Raw genomic sequence first — 20,522 nt, forward strand, 5'->3', positions numbered from 1 at the left:
AATATGTAACCCATTAAGTCAGCCGACGAGTCTTCTTAGTGTCTACCTAAAGGAACTGAAAACCGGCAAGCACAAAAATTTATCATAGCATTTTTTTTATCATATCCAAAAACTAAAACCCCAAATATGCATCAACTATGATACAAGTCCAAACAAACGAATAGTTGCCGGCCATGATAAGAGATGAAATGGCTGCATGTGGCAGAACTTGCAAGGTGGAGGTCAGAAAATCAAGAGTTTAAGGCCAATTCTGACTTTGTGGGGCACTGGAAGACAGCCAGGGTTATGTGAGATCCTATCTCACTGCTTCCCCCATGAAACCCGAAAAAATAGACAAAATTCAACTGCTAGAAATTTAATTTAATTTTTTAAAGACAGGTGGAAAATACTCAGAGGTGATGGCACATGCCGATAATCCTTGTGCTCTGAGGCAGCAGGGGCTCAAGTTCCTAAACAGCCTGAGCCACATAGCATGACCCAATTTAAAACAAAACAAACAACAGGGCTGGAGAGATGGCTCTGTGGTTAAGAGCACTCACTGGCTGCTCTCCCAGAGGCTCTGAGTTCAATTCCCAGCAATACCTGGTGACTCACAACCATTTGTAATGAGATCTGATGCCCTCTTCTGGTGTGTCTGAAGACAGCGACAGTGTACTGACATACATGAAATAAATACATCTTGAAAAACAGTCAGGGAGTTTGGGAAAGTAGCTCAAGGCAGTAGTACACTTGTCTAGCATGGGGAAAGTCACAGGTTCAATCCGTACTACCACAAAAATAAGTGACTAAGATTAAATAAGCAAGACGCCGTGACAGACAGGAAGTCTAGCTACACACTCTGTGGAAGCCACTTCTGAACACACCGTATAAGTGCATCTGTATAAAATGTTCAGAATAGTCAAAACTAATGACAGAAAGTAGGCTGGCCAAGTACAGGCCCTGCTTTCTGACAATAGCGCTGGTGAGATCTGCACCACCGAATGCAGGGACTGTGGGGAAGGAGACCGACACACCTAAAGTCTATCTGCTTATCTATCTTTTGCCAGCGATCCGTCAGCTGTGTCACTTTCTCAGTGAATTTGCCCAGGTCCAGGTCATAGAGCGGGTACTGCTGTGAAGACTGGGAGTGAATCTGCTGTGCCTTCTGCAGCTCCGTCTTCATGGTGGCCAACAGTGACTTTTTCAAGTTCAAGTCATTTTTTATTTTCTGCAAGTTAAAGGGGGAAAGGTGCATAAAAAGTCATCTCCTCCTCCACCACTGTACGCCACCCCTGAGCCACTACTTATTTACATCTACTTCTGGTGCTGAGGCAAAGTAGCATTCTTACCACTGAGCTGCCCGCTGGCTCTATCATTAAAAGAGAAAGGCCTGGAGACATAGCTCAGGGCTGGAGAAGCTTAACAGTCACAAGGTTCTGGATTTGATCCTCAGTATCTCGAAGACAGCAATCCCCCTGCCTCTGCCTCTCACGTACTGAGATTATAAGCATAAACTATCATGCATGGCTCAGAGGCCCTGAAGTGAAGAAATCATTCTAACTCAGGACTCTGCTAACCATTTCCACTATAAATCACATCCATCCTGTTCCTGCTGACAGACACTGGAAAGTTTCCTGCCAATGACTGACATTAGCCATGTATAGACAATAAAAACTAAAAGGTCCAAAACCCCATGAAACCCAGTTGCACATCTGGGGAAAGCATGGACCGTGAGTGGGGTAGTGCACCCCAGTAATCCCATTGCCAGGAGGTGGCGGCAAGAGGAGCTGGAGTTCTAGGCCAGCCTCGGCTATATAGTGCTTTCGAGACCTAGGTGACCTACATGAGAGCCTTCCTTTCATACAAAAGGCATTGAAGTCAGCCTATACTAATAAGTCATTACCAACTCACCAATCGTGTCAAGTAGATCAAACAAATCTATGACACTGACACACTAGAAGAAACTAGGTACAGTGTATATGGGCCCTATCCTGTCAGCTTTGCTGTAAACCTACAATAATTCTAAAAATAAAACACTCATGAAAACTTAGTGAGGCTTTGGAGCAGAGGGCGGAGCTCTCCATCACTTCCTGGGGGCCCAGGCTGTAGTTGTGACCCTTTAAGGTACCTTCAGCCCGCAGCGGTAAGCCTCCACTTTATCCAGGTCCAGACAGACAGTTTCCTCCTCCGTCAGCCTCGCTTCGTAGACCTTCAACATGTCTTCCGTTTGCAGAATTGCCTGGAGAAGGGCTCTCACAGAGCACAGGCTGCAAAGAGCAAAACATATGACTAACGTTTCCAGTGATGTAATCGGACGGTTACTATTGGCTTTTGGTCGGTTTTGGGAAACAGGGTGATATAAAGGCAGTTGGGAGGAGGATGGGCATCTTTAAGGTACAAGCTCCAATAGGTCAAGCACATATAAAGAATGAAATCAGGCAAGAATGAAGCTTGACAGGGTTGGGGATGTGGCTCATTGAGAGAACAGTCACCCTGGGCTCTATCCCTTTCACCAAAAGGGAAGACAAAAGGAAATTTGAAAGTGCCAACTGTTCTTGAGAGGTACTAGCAGCACACACCTGTTTAAGTAGCCATCTGTGACACCATTGATATTTTCCAGCTTCTGAAATAGTCCAAATATCTCATTCTGTAAATAGCAGTACTTTTCAGACCCTCGGAAGTTGGCAAGCATGTCTTTAAGCTGATTGAGAACCTCGGCCAGAGCTTGTGAGTCGTTCTGTACACTCTGTCAAGAAAGGAGGGGAGCACATTTCACTAGCTGTGCAACTCTTTCAAAGCCATTTTTAACCAGTCGCTTTAAGGTTTGCAGCAAGCTGTTCTGCTCTGCATAACGAAGGCCACTGCTCCGTCAGGTACCTGCCACGGTGCTTGTATCCATGCATATATATGGTTAGAGCACCTAAAATCTACTCTCTCAGCAAAATTTCAATAAGTACATTATTACCTACAGTTCCCTGCTGCACGCCAGATCTCAGATTTACTTTACTGCAAACGTGTACCCTCTGATCTACATCTCCGCACTTCCTCCTCAGCCCACCCCTGGTCATCACTAGATCATCACTAGAACGTTTCTATACGTTCGACTCCTTATTCAATTGCACATGTTAGTGAGATCGCCTACTGCCTGTCTTTCCGCCCTTGGTCTATTTCACTCAGCATAACATCCCCCAGGTTCACATAATTCTCAAGTTTTCAAAACTGGATAGTAGTCCATGTTGGGCTGGAGAAATGACTCCGTGCTTAGGAGCCTGTACCACTCTTGCCAAAGACCCGAGTTGGGTTCCCAGTAAGCACCTACCTGGGGAAGCTCACAGCTGCCTATGACGTCAGCTATAGGGGATCTGACACCCTCTTCTGATCTCTGTGGGAACCCAAACTCATGTGACTGTACCTCCCTGCCCTTGCCGTAATTTAAAATAAATATAATTTAAAATAAATTTATCTTCTATAGGGTACATATACCACAAGTTTAATATGTGTGTGTGTGTGTGTGTGTGTGTATGTGTGTGTGTGTATATATATATATATATATATATATATATATACTGTAGCTGTGGGATTCTTAAGATTGAAACATCTTTAGTATAGCAATAGGAAACAAATATACTGCCTATAATCACATAGGCCATGGGGCGGTTTTCTTCATTCCCAGATAAGCACAGGACCTGAGGAATCGGGAGATTAATGCTAGCAGGTCCTACCTTGAGCTCGTTGATTTTCACGGTGATGTTGTGTGTAGAGCCCTGGTCTGTGAGCAGCAGATTTTTGAGTGTCATTCTGGCCTCGCAGTGCTCCATCTGCCTGCGGATCTTCTGCAGCTCCATCAGCAGCCACGTCTCCTGTTTGTCGTTCTCTCTGTTAGTCTCAATTACTTTATTGTGGTTGACATCCTGGCAGGTACCCACGTGAGTGATTTCAGTTTTGGTGACTGTAAAAGTAAGAACCATAAATATGGGAGACTGCCAAGCTGGCAAGGTGCGAGGTTGCTCAACTGTATAAAAATATGCCTACTTCCTGTGACTTGATTCTAGAGCTTGGGTATGCAAATTCTTTTATGTGTCTGCTATATAGTAAATAAGGCTTATTGTCCCTCAAGTACTCCTGTGATGGAAGAATGGTCCCTAATGTAAAAGTCCTGATGTAGTAGGGCCTTTAAGAGGTAGGCCTAGGGGATGATTAGATTATGAGGGTACCACCCTCAGCTAGGATGACTGCACATCTCCTGCAAGATGGTTAAGTCTCTGGCACTGATCAAACCACAGTTAAGTGACTTATTCTAAAGCCATTCCATCCCTTCTACATGCCACCATTCCCATTTCTGCTTCTCTGGTGAATTATAACAAAGCCACGGATCACTCAGCAGGCTCCATACTGTCTCCCAGCCATCAGAGTAATGAACTAACTAAACTCCTTTTCTTTATAAGTTATCCAGTTTCGGGAATTTTGTTATGTCAACACATAGCACACTAAGTGACTTTCTTTTGTCACAATTAAAGATTTATTTATTTATTATTTATTTATTATATATAAGTACACTGTAGCTATCTTCAGACACACCAGAAGAGACCATCAGATCTCATTACAGATGGTTGTGAGCCACCATGTGGTTGCTGGGATTTGAACTCAGGACCTCTGGAAGAGTAGTCAGTGCTCTAACCACTGAGCCATCTCTCCAGCCCCCACTAAGTGTCTTTGAAGGAAACAGTTTACACAGGTGGCTCTCTTTTCCAAACCACCTCTCTGACTGATACTAAGAAAACAGATGGTGCACTCTGACCTGTCTGGTGCTGGGGGTGGCCAGGAAGCTGAATGACCAGGGTCTGGTAATGCTTCTGGGCATCAGTGAACTGAGACTGCATCCTCCGTTTGTCATCGTCTCCGAACATCTCCGAGCCTTGGCTGTTTTTGATGAAGTCTTGGTAATGGAGCTCCAGGTCTTCAATGGTCTTCATGTAATCTTCCTGTCTCATGGTTTTCAGCTAGAAGCGAATCAGGCACAGTGAGTTGGGAAGAGGTGAGTCTCACCCCCATGCAGGACAGAGTGGGCAGGGCAACCCTCGTCATAGGCTAAGCTATAAAAGGTCTTGGGGGCCTCATCAGCGTTTCTAAGAAGCACAGCAGAAGCTTGCCAGTGGCCTTTTCCTTCACAGGATATTTTTCTTCAAACACAATATTATGCAGAAACTCAACTATAAGCTAAGCAAATGCAGCATAGCCATTCTAAAAAGATAAGGGAGCTCAAGGCCCTATAGCTTCCCATCCCATTTACTTCTCTACGCTTATCACTTCACTAAAGGACTCCTCAACCCAAGGCTCTGCCAACCACACCTTAAGGATCTCTAGGGGTTGGGGATTTAGCTCCGTGGTAGAGCGTTTGCCTAGCAAACGAAAGCGCAAGGTCCTGGGTTCGGTCCCCAGCTCCGGAAAAAAAAAAAGAATTGCACGCAAGGATCTCTGACTTGGAGGGATGCTTTCAGAGCTCTTCCGAGAATGACTTCCCCTTCTACCTTTTTCCAGTGGATGAGTATGACCTCATTCCCACTGTCTCCAAGGAGATGGGGGCCCACACTGCCTTTTCCATAAGTATTCTGGCTTGTCAGGTCTCTTCAGGAGGTGTGTCTATTTGTCTCATAACCAGCCATGTGCTGATTTGGTCTTGTATGAGATGCTAGCCAAAGGATCTCAGGCTTCATGCGTGCTAAGCAAGCTTCCTACCCCTGAGTGCCACCCCTTTCTGTGCAGCCGTGGACAGAGCAGTCCTGTGTAAGACTAAGAGGCCTCACATGGTGGGACACAAAATCTTCATTTGTCCAGTGACTAGGTCCACTGGACCACACAGTCCTTTGGGCAGCCCCGGACACATACCTTGGCAATAGTCATGGCTCTGATCTTCTCGATGTCAATCATACAGTAATGCCAAGACACCAGGCTCTTCATGTTGATGTAGAGCTGGTTCCACAGAGCCAAGATGGCTTCATAGTACTGCTCAATCCTGGAGGAAGGAAAGGGAGAACACTCGAGCCCACACAGAAAAGCTGGACAGGTTTGTACTGCTGCCCATAAATCTAAACCAAACCTTATGGAGTGATCGTGTAATTCTCGAAACTGTCAACATGTCAAGAGATCCAGACTAACCCACCTCCCAGAAGTACACTCTCGACTTTATCTGTCGTTATATAGAACATTCAAATCGTCCTGGTTGAGCTAGGCTATCTGGTTCTTTGTTATGTTGACTGTTAGCAGTGTTTTCATTCCCACAGGGCTTAAATGCTGACAACCCCTGAACCCTGGAAAGAAGAGGAAGGTAGGGCATTTCCCAACACTTCCCACCCAGTGTGGGGCTCAGGATTTCCAACCTAAAGCATGTGAAAAGAATCTACTGTGGACAGCCCATAACATGTATGTTCTACCTGCTGGCCAACAATTGCTGCCATTCATAAGGGGTATGTCCTATTCATGATTACTTTTGAAATAACTCATTCGCTACTAAAAAGGGGGGGCATGGCAAGTGCCCTCATGCTTGCCCCTGGCTCTCTGATATGGTCAGATGATCTCTTTTATCCATAATAAAGTCTTCACCATAAACTCGTGACAACGGGAAGTGCTTTTTCTGGGGGCGATTACAGTAAGGAAACACTTCTGTGAGCTGTTCGTTCCGGCACCAGCCCTCCTGCCCCACCGTTCAGTGTCACCGCTGCTAGGAACTTCAGAACTTACTTGCAAGAAAGGTCCACAGCCAGTGGGTTTGGAGGAGGGATGATCAGGCCCACAGAAGGGACAAGCATGTCAACGCCTCCGGGGCCGGTCACGTACCACTTGCTGCGCTCATTGTTGTCCTTGAGGATGCATTCATCCCCCTTGTGGACGATTTTCTGCCAAAGAAACAGAGATGAAAATGAAAGCATACGAACGGGTGGTCCTCCTGTGCTTTCCCCCATCAGAGGAAGACAATCAGGATACTCCCAAGCAGGACCTGTGTAAACAATCCGTGTGAACCCAGAGGGATCGGCAACGTTAGCAATGTGCTAAGTGAGTTAGAGAAAGAGACCCATAGAAGATCCCCCAGGAGTGTGAGAACGCTTCTGCCATAGGCAGACCTCCATCTTACTTTCTTCCTGTTTTGAATTCGTGCTTTGTACATTAGACTTTAATATGGGGACATCACTTGCCTCAGTCATATTCGCTCTTAAATTGACATCATTCTGTTAAAAAAAAAAAAAGTAACCTTCTCCGTGAACTTCCACCTAGCTTGGTGGCTCAGACCTGCAGTCCCAGCTACTCGTGAGGCATTGGCAGGGGCGTTACAAGTTCAAAGACTGCCTGGGGTATGAGCAAGACTAAGAGTAACCTGGTCAACTTAAGAAGGTCATATCTCAAGATAGGAAATACAAAAAATAAGGCCTGGACGTATAGCTCTGTGGTAGTATGACTGCCAGCCATGTGTGAGGCCCTAGGTTGAAGGGTCAATACACTAATAAATAAGTAAATTCAATTAATTAATTCCAGTTCCCACCCCACCCTTTACAGAGGCAGGATTGCACTGCGTAGCCTCAGAAGGATAGCCTAAAACTCACTATGTAGACCAAGATGACTTTGAACTCACGGAGTTCCTCCTGCTTGTGCCTCCTGAACGTGAAAAATAAAGGCATGTACCTCAACACTTGGCTGGATACGGCTTCTCAAAATGGCTACTAAAGGCTGGAGGTGCAGCTTAGTGACAAAGTGCTTTCGTAGCCCTGATCCCTCACACCAGAGGAAGAAGAAAACCAAAACAAATAACAATAAAAAAAAATACCAGCCTGCATATTAGGGCAACTGTCTATCTGAACATAAATTTTCACCTCATATTTCAATCCAACTTAATTTTTCCCTACCTTCCTTCCTTCTTTCCTTCTTTCCTTCCTTCCTTTTTTGTTTTGTTTGTTGTTGGTATTGGCTTTTTGCTTTTGTTGTTGTTTGATTTTGGTTGTTTCTCAAAAAAAGGTCTCCCTCTCCACCCTGGGCTGCCTTTCCATGTAAGGGAATTCTGTCTCTACCTTTCAGGTTCTAAGAGTACAGACGTGGGCCCTCACATTCAGCCTAACTTCTTTCTCCCCACACATGACCTTAGAACATGCCCCAGGGTAGAACAGACCCCTGTTTCACAAAGCTCCTCTAACTGGGTAAACACATTTTGCCTCTTAGATCCTTCAGAATTTGATTGTAAGGAAGCAGACGGGAGGAGTCACAGATAAAAACAGCCACTAATGTAAACTAATGTAAACCTGCATCAAGCTTCCCACAGAGCCTACAGGATGGACGTGATCCAGAACTGCCAACAACTCACTTTACAAGCGCCACAACAGTGCTCTCTCTCGTTTATCTTCTCTGAAACTTAAAGATGGGGTGTTCACAAACAAGCCTTAGGTACCACAAGAAGGAAAAGTGAACCTTTGAAAGGTTTTAAACCTTCAAGATACCCATCGTCTAGGTGAGGCTGGATCTCAGATGTAGTCTGCGCTCAGCATAACACGGAGGGAGCTTCACCTTCCTTCTCCAGCACCCAAAGGAAGCAGCTACTGTTCTAATCCCTGATAGTTCCCAGGGGCAGCTCAGTGTTACTGCTTTGGTTCAACGGGTGATTGCTTTACTTAGAAAAGACTCGACTACGGTCCTTATTGGAACTAAGACTAGTTTTGCCCTCTTGGTTGACAAAAGCTTATGTGAAGAAAGAGGAGGCTTTGCTCTGCTCCTGGACGTGGAGCACACACCTGGTCTTGTTTGTAGTCGCAGAGGGCCCTGAGAATAATGGGTTTGTTGCTTCTGTAGTCTGGGTTCCGAGGCTTCAGCTGCACGATCTTCTTGGACTTGTTCACCAAGTTCTGCACCTGACGCTTGTATTCCAGGATCTTCTCCCGTTCTTTCTGCAATTGCAAATACAATCTGCCTTCAACATGGGCGCCCCGTGAGCTTTAGAGACCTCTGCCACAACATCCAAGTTAAATATTGCAACAGTTCCATGAGTGACAATAAGCCCGAAATACGTCATGAGGTAACATAACCTTCCACAGTCAGCCTTTGGAATTAATCGAGCAGGAAAGGCTATCTCCATGAAATGACCATGTGGATAAAATGTGAGGTGTTTTCCCAAGGGTCTTGTCAAGTCAAGTCATGGTGTTCTCTCTGCTCTTGTTTTCTGTAAATTACTGAGATACTGAAGCAAAAGCCCTTCCCTACAGTAGCTGGGCACGCCACAGAAAGATGACGAAATTGAGGTGTGGGCCCTGTGTGGGCTGTAGTCTAGCACAGCCCATCGTGTTAACCCACCGCCCCCGCCCCTGGTGCAGCTGCTGAGGGTCTGGGTGTGGCACAGTACCTCCAGCTCTTTGATCTGCTCCAGCAGGTGCTGGAGGGGCATGTTCTTGTCACAGGGGTATTTCTTCCTGATGGAGTCCTGCAGTCCCTTCAGGTAGGCTTCAGTTGACTGGGCCTCTTCAAAAAACTGTTCAGGATGACAACAGTCATTGTCAGTAAAGAGGAACTTGAGAAAACGCCAGGGTTTGGATCTTGAATGTCACCCAAAGGCTTGTGTGTGAAAAGCTGGGTTCCTGGGGTGGCGCTAATGGGGACAGTGAAATCTACAGAAGGGGCATGGTGGGTGGTCTGATCGTTGGGGTGGACTCTCAGAGAGAATCAGAGGGCCCTAGCCGCCTCATCTTCCTCCCACTGTGAGGCGCTACCTCTTCACCAACTAGAATGATGTGGACCCCGGGCTACAGACTGGACCGTCTAAAACTGTCGTCCAAATAAATGTTTTCTCTGCTTAATTACCCTGAGCGTTTTGCTAACACTGGGGAGAAATGTAAGCAACAGGATCACTTAGTAGTTCCGTTTCGAGAACTGTCACCCCCACACAAACCTCTGCTAAGTGGCTATAGGAAAAGATTCTAGTAGAGGACACTCACAGACTTGGTAGCAGGGCCAAGTGACATGTGCTTAGAAACACCTCAGCCATACAATGCAGGCACGTGGTGTGTTATTTTAGACTAGGAAAAGTTCTCCGGAGATCACCCTGGGGTCTGAGCTCCTTGTTTTGTACACGAGAAACTGAAGCCTGGAGTTGTGACCTGTTCTAAAATTACACAATCACGTGTTAATTCCAGAAAGCTAGAACCAGGCTTCATCACTGATGTCAACACTCTTCTCGAGGTTCCATGGCCACTCTAAAATATCTGGCAGGCCCAACGAGATGGTTTGGTGGGTAAAGATGCCTGTTGCCGTATCCGACAATCACTAGGACCATCTCAAGTAGTTGTCCTCTGACTTCTACATTCCCATAGTGGCATGCAGCCACCACACACACCACAAACACACACACACACACACACACACACACACACACACACACACACACACACACACAAGAATGTAGATTTTTTTTTAAAAAAAGATATGTCTAAAAACCTGAAAGTAGGCAGCATTTTCTTTGAGGTGGACATCGATGCACTTGGTGATTTGCAGAATCCAACTCCACTGTGTCTGAAGAGTATCCATATATGCCTGAAACAAGAAAACGTCAAGATGTCAGCTGCCTCGTGTCCACTCAGAGGCCCAGAAGGATGCCTCCTGCACAGACCCATGAGCCAGATGAAAAAGATGCCTCTTTATTTCACCCCACGTCTAATGATTGGAGACAGAAGTCCCACCTGAGATTTCTTGGTGCAAACAGTTCTTACAAACAGCTACCACCAAAGGGACCAGTCAAAATGGGTCTTGCCTTAGTTGTGTATTTTCTGACCAATCAGAACGGATATGGTGCATATAGCACCAGTGTGGGAATCCGTTCAGAACTCCAAGCCTGTTCTGGGACAGGAGCTAGATCACAGGAATGTGTGATCCATCAGCTCCATCAGCCCTGGGTACAGGTCACAGATAGCAGTCTCCAGCAAAAGTCAGCAAATGCTGTCCAAGAAGCTACATCTGGCCCACTGCCTTTATTTATAAATAAAGCTTTATTGAAATATGACCAGGGTGGTTCACTTACACACTGTCCATAGCTGCTTCTGTGATGCAACAACCAAGTTAGGTAACTGTGATCTCTACCAGAGATCATCTGGTAGAGTCTAAAATATTTTTTCCAGGGAAAAAACGAAAGCCAAATCCTAGCCTAGGGTGCTGATCCTAAACTAGAAAGTAAAGTTGGCCCAGCTTCGTAATGGAGAAGAATCATTCGCCCACAAAGATGTCTGTTGTGAAATGTTTTTCTCCCTAACAAGAATGTGAATCCCATGAAACTTACCTCGATTTTGTCTGACGCTGGATGCTGATTGAGGACAAGTTGGTCACTTTCTTGTTTAAGCTTGTTGAGCTCCTTTTCCTTGACTTCCAGTTGACTCATGCGGATCTGCGAAAAGAAAGGACGAAAGCCTTAGCACAAGTCGCAGTTAGATTTCTGTTACGTTACGCTCTTCAGAGGTGGCTGCGCAGAAAACTGCATTCTGGGAACAAGTGATGCTGAGGACTCACATTACATTGTCCTCAAGAACCACAGCCACTTGGGAAACCAATGTTAGTGAGGGGCCGAGATGAGACTAGGGCTATGACCTGACCAAGACCACGCAGGTAATTAATAACATTGCCACCAATATATGTTAAACATCCCTAACTCCAAATGCTTGGGGTTTACTATTCTAAAATATTTAAATATTCAGAGAGATAGTTTGGAGGTAGAATCCAAGCCTAAAGATAAGACTTATTTTTGTTTTCTACCCAATAGCCCGAAAATAATTTTATATAGAATTTTGGGAGCTCCTGGATTTGACGGCCACCTGTCACCTGAACTCAGATATGGAAGAGTCTACTTATGGCTCCATGGTGGCACTCAAAAAGCTTCAGAGGGAGCATTCTGGATTTCAGATTTTCAAATTGTAGGTGCTCACCACGTAACACGTTCTGATGCCAAATTTCAGGTTTTGTTCCACTGTTCCACCCCTCTGGGGTTTCCGGATAGACTAATCTCCACACACACTACCCATGAATCACTCTGTCTTCATGGATACTAAACAATGAACTTGGGCTTGGGGGATGGTTAGCCAGCAATGTCATATCCCCATAGTCCTATCTAGTTGGTAGGATAAAGCAGGATGATTGAGTTCCAAAATGTAGTAGCTTTTCTGACTAACGGAGGGAAACTCTATCTCTTTAAAAATAAAGGGGGAGCGGCTGGAGAGATGCTCAGTGATTAAGAACACTGATTGCGGGGCTGGGGATTTAGCTCAGTGGTAGAGCGCTTACCTAGGAAGCGCAAGGCCCTGGGTTCGGTCCCCACCTCCAAAAAAAAGGAACCAAAAAAAAAAAAAAAAAAAGAACACTGATTGCTCTTCCAGGGGACCTGGGTTTGATTCCCAGCACTCACACAGCAGCTAACAAGCTCTGGCAACTGGAGTTCCTGGGACTCCGATGCCCTCTTTTGGCAATTATGGGCACTGCAGGCACATGGTACACAGATGGTACACAGGCAAGCAAAACACCCAAACACATAAAATAAAACTAAATAAATCTTACATCACTGAACAGTGGACCCACTTACGAGTGGCTGATCAAATTATTTTAAAAAGACCTCTCCCCTGCCCCCCGAAAGGCAAGGTAGGCGTCTTACAGAGAAGGCCTCCTGCTTCTGAGCGATGTTTGTGTTCTTGTCGCTCCAGTCATACAGCAGCTCCTCCTCCTCACAGTCATTGATCCACATGATCTCTCTCGAGGTGGCCTGGATGATGTTTTGCAACTGGCGCAGGTGGTCCATCCTCTCGAAGGAGGCTTTCTGTGGACAAGGTTGAGAACGGCGTTAGGATGACGACAGTGTAAGGACACAGAGGGACAGCATTCTCCGCAGACTGAACAGATAAGAGTTCTTTATCAAAACCATCTGAGGCTGGGCAAAAACCCCTTGACCTGCTGCATTCACCTGGTATAGGAGAGAGGCCCTGTCTAAACTGGTGATGCCCGTGGGATCATGGGTATCTCAGAGCCAATCATTCCGAATGGTCATTCTCATCTTTTCTCCTGGTGCTAGGGGAACTCAGGGCGCCCCTCATGCTGGAGAAGCACCCTGCTTTTGAGCTATGTCTCCAGCCTCTGAAGAGTCTTGATTCAGAAAATGATTTGAAGCCAGCTAGATCGCTCAGGCAAAGCATTTTCTGGACGAGCCTGCCAACCTGAGTTCAAGTCTCAGGACCCATGCAGGGAACTGACTCTACAAAGTTGTCCTCTGACCACCACATCCACTATGGCATGTACACTATAGTATACATGTGCGGTACATATATACACACATACGCACACCAACTGTAATAAATAAAAACTTAAAAGATAATGATGCCTGAGTTTAATCATTTTAGATAATTAGGGGGAACTAGACTCCTAGATAAATTAAGTGTTCTCTCTTGGTAAGTCAGACTTTGCCCCCACAAATTTAAAGTTCCAGTCTTATGCCCATCCCAACAGGAAAGAAAAGTAGTCTGTTACCAGGAGCCACACTATCTTAAAAGCATTGCAGTCAGCAAGGAAATATGAGAAAGGTGGAAATAAATCGGATGAGCCAAACAGAAAAGTGGAAATCTCTGCTCTGGGATCAAGCAACTGACATAGCATCTGTCTGGAGACAGTGACAGATTTGTAAAAATATGCGAGGAAAACATTTTGTTTGTGTTTATACTTGTTAGAAAGGGCTGCAAACCTTTGTCACTTTAGATGCATCTAACAAGAGTCATTGATTTGAAATTTTAACTAAAAAAAAAAAAACAAAAAAAACAAAAAACAAACAAACAAACAAACAACAACAACAACAACAAAAACCCCAGAACAGTGCTAGGTTCTGCCTTCCGACAACAAAATAAAACAAAACATTTGAAATTCCAATTCTAAAAGAAAATCAGGAACAACAAAATTATAATCTATGAACACAAGGGCCAGTGTATATGCAGGGTCTTTGCTGAACTCTAAGGCAGTGTATGGTCCCCCACCCCCACCCCCAGAGGTGTTTACCTCTTGAGTAATTGAACGGAATTAGCGGAGGTTAAACAAGCTTACCAGCAGGTTTTCATATTCCTCCTCCAATTGATAGATTGCGGACTTCTCACGCTGGAAGATAAGGAAACACAGGTAAATATTTAATCCCTTTCATGGAGGTCTATAGAGAGTGTAGCCCCTTCTATGCTTCCTTCTATGGTGCTAGCCTCAGCTCTCTCAGTAAAAAGAAGCAATTGCTCGATTAAGTCTTTTGCCCACCGTGACCTTTCCCCAAAGAGGTTGAAGGCCCCTCCCTAGCCACTCCTCCCTTCACCACAAGGTATTCTGTCACTTAAAAACTTGCTGAAGGAAATATGATTTCGGATCCTCCAGATCTTAGAGACATGAAGGAGAAAGGTGAGCAGATACTCAAATGGACAAGAGCAAGGCAGAACAAAGTGAAAATGAAAACTTAGGTCTAAGGATCACACATGGGGCTGGGGCTGGGTGTGGGGAGCAAGCACTGAGATCAGACTCCTATCCTGTGCCTTCGTTCTCCACTTCCCCCAACTCTGACATTTTCCCAGCACAGGAGAGATATATGAGACACAATTTCCTTCAGGACAGATGTGACTTTATCCCCACCTAGGAGTGGGGCGCTGACCAACTCCACCAGCAATATAAGCTACATGCTAATCTCACTCTCTTCTGGTAGGCGACGCTTTGCTTTCTGTAGTAATTATCGGTCTACCGCCTCTACAAATACGCATTTATAAATCGCAAACTCATGATATCCTCCTGCATGCGCCTAATATCTGGATCAACTCCTTCTCCAGGGCCCATAAAATCTTCCGCTTCCCTTTTAGACAGACAATAGGGTTTAGGGGGTTGTTTTTGTTTTAATTTCTAGACTCTTAGAAAGATAATAATAGTCTTGGGTTGCAGACAAATTTGCCTAAGCGATAGGCCCTTCTATAGACTCCTTGATGAACGTGAGAAGTACCAGGTCTGCTTTGATCTTGTCCAGTTGCCAGCGGTAGTCTCCGATGGCATTGTGGATACTCCTGTGGCTGTTGATGTGCTGCTCCACTGAACCAGAGTCCACACCCCAGGCCATCAGGTCCATTTCCGCCTGCAGTCAGAGAGGGGGAAGGGAGCACACCCTTTATTATCCTCCCTAGCAACAGACTCCTTTCTCTAGAGCGTCAGGGGTCAAGAGAGAGAGATCATACGCAACTCTGCTTCAGATAAAACTCAAAACACACAACCACCCAGGAAGCTAAGGTGGGAAGATTACTTGAGCCTAGGTGTTCAAAACTAGCCTAAGGGGCTGGAGAGATGGCTCAGCGGTTAAGAGCACTGACTGCTCTTCCAGAGGTCCTGAGTTCAATTCCTAGTAACCACATGGTGACTCACAACCATCTGTAATGGGATCCGATGCCCTCTTCTGGTGTGTCTGAAGACAGCTAGTATACATGAAATAAATAAATAAATCTTTAAAGATGTATTCATTTGTTTAAAAAAAAAAACCTAGCCTAAGGACACAGCAAGGCCCTGTCTTAGTGAAAAAGAAAGAAAGAAAAAAAAACTATATGAACTATGTCTGAAGCCAAAATAAAATTTAAAGGGTTGAGATTACCAAATAGCTAAGGAGAATCACCAAAGACATCCTCAGTTAGTTTGGTTCCAGCCCAAGGTGAACTGAGGAAGAAATTCAGTCATGGGTTCTGTGCAATCCAGATCACTCTTCTGAAGAAAGAGAGTCTACGTATGAGAGTGCACATGTGGGGGCGGGGCTGGCAAAATGGCTCAGCAGGTAAAAGGGATGGTTATGCAAGAATAACACTGGATTCTGATTCCCAGAACCCACAGGAGAAGGGCAGAGAACTGATGCTCAAAACTTGTCTTCTGGTCCCTCCCTGTACCTGTGCCTGGCACTCACACACAATAATAATGCTTACATTTTTAAAGAGATAAAAGAAATAAAATGTGAATTTGTATGACTAGATAGCAGTGTGAATGATAGATTTTAAGTTCTAAAGCCATTTCTTTATTTGTTTGTTTTGGGTGTTGTTTTGTTTTGTTTCATTTTTTTTTCTTTTTTTTTTTTTTCGGAGCTGGGGACCGAACCCAGGGCCTTGCGCTCGCTAGGCAAGCGCTCTACCGCTGAGCTAAATCCCCAACCCCGTTTTGTTTCATTTTTGAGACAGGGTTTCTCCATGTATTCCTGATTGTCCTGGAATTCACTCTGTAGACCATACTGGTCTTGAACTCACAGAGATCCTCCTGCCTCTGCTTCCCGAGTGCTGGGATCAAAGGCATGCACCACCACCGCCTGGCTTCTTTATTCATTTTTAAATGGACGTTAGATGTCCTCTGCCTCTCAAACAAAATCCCTAACCCAAGGAAGCTGCCGTTGCTTACTTCTTTTACTTATCTTTTGTTTGTTATCGCTATTCAGGGGATCGAACCTACAGCCTCAGAAAAGTTAGGCAAGTGCCCTACCCTTCGGCTACATATCCAGCCCCAAGTTACGTTGATGAATGCTACATAGTTAACTGTTGGCTCAGAAATTCAGCGTTGAAAATTCCTTTCAAATTGTTAAAAACTCTCTATGGTCCGTTTCAAAGGGAAGATACCAAGCAAACTCAAGATCCTTTGTTCTGATTAATGTTGGTAACAACGCTAGGACTATGGGTTTACATAATGTGAAATCTGACTAGATTTATCACTTGAGCTTGCAATTTAAGGCTGTTTCACAGTAAGAATCAAATACATTGTTTCCTTCCCTGGCACCTTTCATTCTGGTCAGATCCACCATCTCTTCCTCCTTTTGCACAAGCACATGTAAATTTCTAAATCACCCGTGTCATCTCTCTGACATGCCAAGGGCAAACAACCCATTCTGGGATGGCAGCAAGAACAGAACACAATTGTCCGAAGCCACACCCATGTTCTGGTGCCCTTGGCAAGGCTTCAGAGAGGAGCCATTTCAGAGTCAGAGAACTGAAGGTTAGCAAGGACTTTGGCCTTGTCCAGCAACTGCCAGTGTTTAAAACAGGAACAGCAAGTGCTCCCTGGGAAGGCAGAGATGACCCAGGGCCAGCTCACACAGCTCATTACCTGCCGGGTGTACTGTATCTGGCTCGACCATCAGCAGAAGCACAGATCAGGGAAACAAAGCAGAAGACTGGCAGGGAGATGTGTGTCTGCCTCCTGAACACGGCTGGGGAATCGGCTCTCTTATCAGCACAGTCCTCTGCTAGGTCTCCTGGGAGTGAGTGAAGAATGCTGGCTATGTGTGGGGGAAGGTGGGGTGAGAAGGAAATGGCCACACAGATCCTGGGGCAAACCTCCAGCAGGACTCAGACAGCTTTTAGTTTGCTGAGAACTCTAAGAAGCACCCGACACCGTATCAAAATCGAGGCTCATGGACGGGTGTCAGAAAACGATGGATCAATGATGGCCGCGTGAGAACGCCATTTTCTGAAGTTTAAAGATGTAGAGATTTTTCTACCAAATCTTCTTTGCTTTAATTTGTGTGTGTGTGTGTGTGTGTGTGTGTGTGTGTGTGTGGTCGTCATTTGTCCATCTGTTGGGGTTGGAGACAAAGCTCCCCTATGTAGCCCAGGCTGAGATTATAGGCATCTACCACCACACCCAGCTCTACAAAGCACCCCACAATGCTACACCCACAGCAATACAGAAAATGACTAATTCTGAGCTGTCACTTAACTGTCTCACTGGCTTAGAAGACATCAGGGGATATGACGTCTCATAATTACTTTGGTTCAAAGTTTCTCTTGTCTCCCATCAAGGATCCTTGAAGGCTACAGTTTTAGCCCCATTACCTCAAATCATTCACATTCTTTCAACTCCTAAACAAGACTTTATTAAAGCCCTCGTGGGCAATCACTTGGGATGTTTCTCGTCTTCAACAGTATTTATCCTCATAACAATGGACCATAATTTTTGAGCCCTCACTTTCTAGCATGGTGCCAACATGATGAACCTTCAAGAACTGTGTGTTCAGAGGTGGAAGCCAGGGCCTCAGTAGCTCAAAGTCATCTGAGCTACACAGTTTAGGTTCTATGAGACCCCGTCTCAAAAATTACAGAAATCTTCAAAGACTTTAGGGAATCTAAAGACATGCAAACAAGTTTGTAGTTAAGTTTCTGAGGTCATCTTTGACTTTATGACGCTATCTACTCCACTTTCCGCAATAGTTTATGGTCTTTATAGTGTGTGTGTGTGTGTGTGTGTGTGTGTGTGTGTGTGTGTGTGTATTGGTTGGGGGGGCATAGTAGAATATACTACAATCTCATTATCTTGGAGGATGAGACAGAAGGATCACAAGTTCAAGGCTGGCCTGAGCTACAAAGCAAGACTCTGTCTCAAAAACCAAGTAACAAACGAACAAACTCAAATAGGTATGGTGAGATTTCTCATTGGTTAGGAACCCTAACTGTTCTTTTAGAGGATGTGAGTTCGGTTCCCAGCGTGCATATGGTAGCTGGTTCTAAACCATCTAGCTCTTGGGGTTTAAATGCCCTCTGCTGGGCACTGCATACATTTGGTACACACACATGTATGTGGTACATACATGTGGTACACACACACACACACACACACGAAAACAAAACAAACAAAATTAAGCATAAAAAAATAAAAATAAATGAATGAGTCAGTGAATGAATGATTAGTAGCAAAAGGAAACACCACACAAGAATACACCCAAACCTTTTAAAGACTGGGTGTAAAGGGCTCTTCCCTGAGGTCCGAGATATCCCAGAGGTTGATCTGGAGAATGGCTTGAGTCTGCATGTTCAAGACTAACCCTGGCAACACAATTCAACCCAGACTCAAAGAAAAGGGTGTGTGTGGGTGTGTGTGTGTGTGCTTAAATGGCTAAGAAATTTTAGAACCACTAAGAAATGGGTCCAACAATTAATCAGGTTCTTAGAGCACGGCATAACAACCTCTCCACAATGTACCACTTTAAGACATCCACCTCTCAAAGAAGGCTGGCTCATTAGAAGGTTTTCATTATAAAATTCCCATCTACATGATTACGGCATGTTTCTCAGGCCACCTGTTCATTATCGGGCTTAATTACTACATAAAACAACAAAACAGTAATTAGCCTTGGAAGATACTTTGTAGAGACTCCAGTTGCAGGGAAAGGATCAGCACATGCTTCCTGGGCCATTATTTGACTCCACACCCACACAAGTGACGGGAGACTTCCACAGCCGGACAACCGAACTTCAAAAAGCCACCACCAGGGAGCCCAAACCAGAAGACCCAGTGTCACTCATGGTGCCCAACACCTCCCACATGATATTATTTTATAATTTTGTTTCTAATTTCAACTGTTCTCTCTCTTGCATTACTGTTTCAGACAAGCCATGGAAGAGCTCTTTTCTTCCTTTTCAGCCTATGTGGGAGACAGATGAGGTCAGTGGCAACGTGGGTAGAATGACCCCGTGACTTAGCAGGTTGCTGACCCTGGGGGGGCTGGTGCTGACTGTGACGTCACCTATGTCGAAACTACCTAGGTTAGGCGTCTAAGCGAGCACTTGTAAGGTCACTTACCCTCTGCTGCCTCATCCAGCCCAGGCACTCGCCCGTCAGGCGTTTGGTGAATTCATCCCACCCGGAGCCACTCTGACAAGTGTACCCTCCCTTGGAGCTGGCCCTTCGCACTCGAGGGGCACTGATGGCCTTGTACAGGGCTCGCATCTGTTCCTGGAGCTGAAGCAGTCTGAAAGGAAAGGAAAACAGGGCCGCTGTCACAAGGAAACAGCCTTAGATGAAGCTTGACAGTAGCCTCTTGAAAAGGCAGATGCTGTACCAGAGGCCTCTGCTGCTGCCTGAATGGAGGGAGGGCTCTCGACCTGTTTAGCTCCTTAAACCATTCTAGAGGTTTTTACAGCACTGGAGACTGAGCCCAAGGCTTCCTGCATGCTGGGCAAGTACTCTACCACATCCTTTGTCCTTCTTTAAAGGGCAAAACCCAGGCAATTCATTTTGAGATGAGATCTCACTAAACTGTCCAGGCAGGCCTTGAGTTCTTGATTCTCCTGCCTCAACTTCCCAAACACCCAGGATCACAAGGCTCTGCAGCCGCTCCAGGAAGAGCCCAAGTTTTGTTTTTTGTTTTTGTTTTTGTTTTTGTTTTTGTTTTTTATTAACTTGAGTATTTCTTATTTACATTTCGAGTGTTATTCCCTTTCCCGGTTTCCAGGCAAACATCCCCCTAATCCCTCCCCCTCCCCTTCTCGATGGGTGTTCCCGTCCCCATCCTCCCCCCATTGCTGCCCTCCCCCCAACAATCACGTTCACTGGGGGTTCAGTCTTAGCAGGACCCAGGGCTTCCCCTTCCACTGGTGGTCTTACTAGGGTATTCAATGCTACCTATGAGGTCAGAGTCCAGGGTCAGTCCATGTATAGTCTTTAGGTAGTAGAGCCTGAGTTTTTTGAACGATCATTTTTTTGGCAGGTCTATTTAATTCTTATAGCATCTCTGGGTTGGG

General features: G+C 45.4%; 1 protein-coding gene across 2 annotated transcripts in view; it reads right to left on the reverse strand.

Annotated features, from left to right (window-relative positions):
• Positions 1–20,522, reverse strand: part of Dsp (desmoplakin) — a 48,061-nt gene that overhangs the window by 10,462 nt on the left and 17,077 nt on the right. For both annotated transcript variants that reach the window (XM_087590528.1, NM_001419598.1), the window contains 15 exon segments: positions 19,582–19,750; positions 14,990–15,118; positions 14,068–14,118; positions 12,638–12,799; positions 11,279–11,383; positions 10,444–10,539; positions 9,356–9,481; positions 8,751–8,903; positions 6,718–6,872; positions 5,866–5,992; positions 4,778–4,979; positions 3,702–3,928; positions 2,559–2,725; positions 2,108–2,246; positions 1,014–1,207 (listed from right to left, as the gene is read on the reverse strand). In XM_087590528.1, coding sequence (XP_087446654.1) covers positions 1,014–1,207; positions 2,108–2,246; positions 2,559–2,725; positions 3,702–3,928; positions 4,778–4,979; positions 5,866–5,992; positions 6,718–6,872; positions 8,751–8,903; positions 9,356–9,481; positions 10,444–10,539; positions 11,279–11,383; positions 12,638–12,799; positions 14,068–14,118; positions 14,990–15,118; positions 19,582–19,750 — 2,202 coding nt within the window.

The sequence above is a fragment of the Rattus norvegicus genome, chromosome 17, assembly GCF_021556685.1.
Source record: "Rattus norvegicus strain SHRSP/BbbUtx chromosome 17, alternate assembly SHRSP_T2T, whole genome shotgun sequence".
In the NCBI taxonomy this organism is placed as follows: Eukaryota; Metazoa; Chordata; class Mammalia; order Rodentia; family Muridae; genus Rattus; species Rattus norvegicus.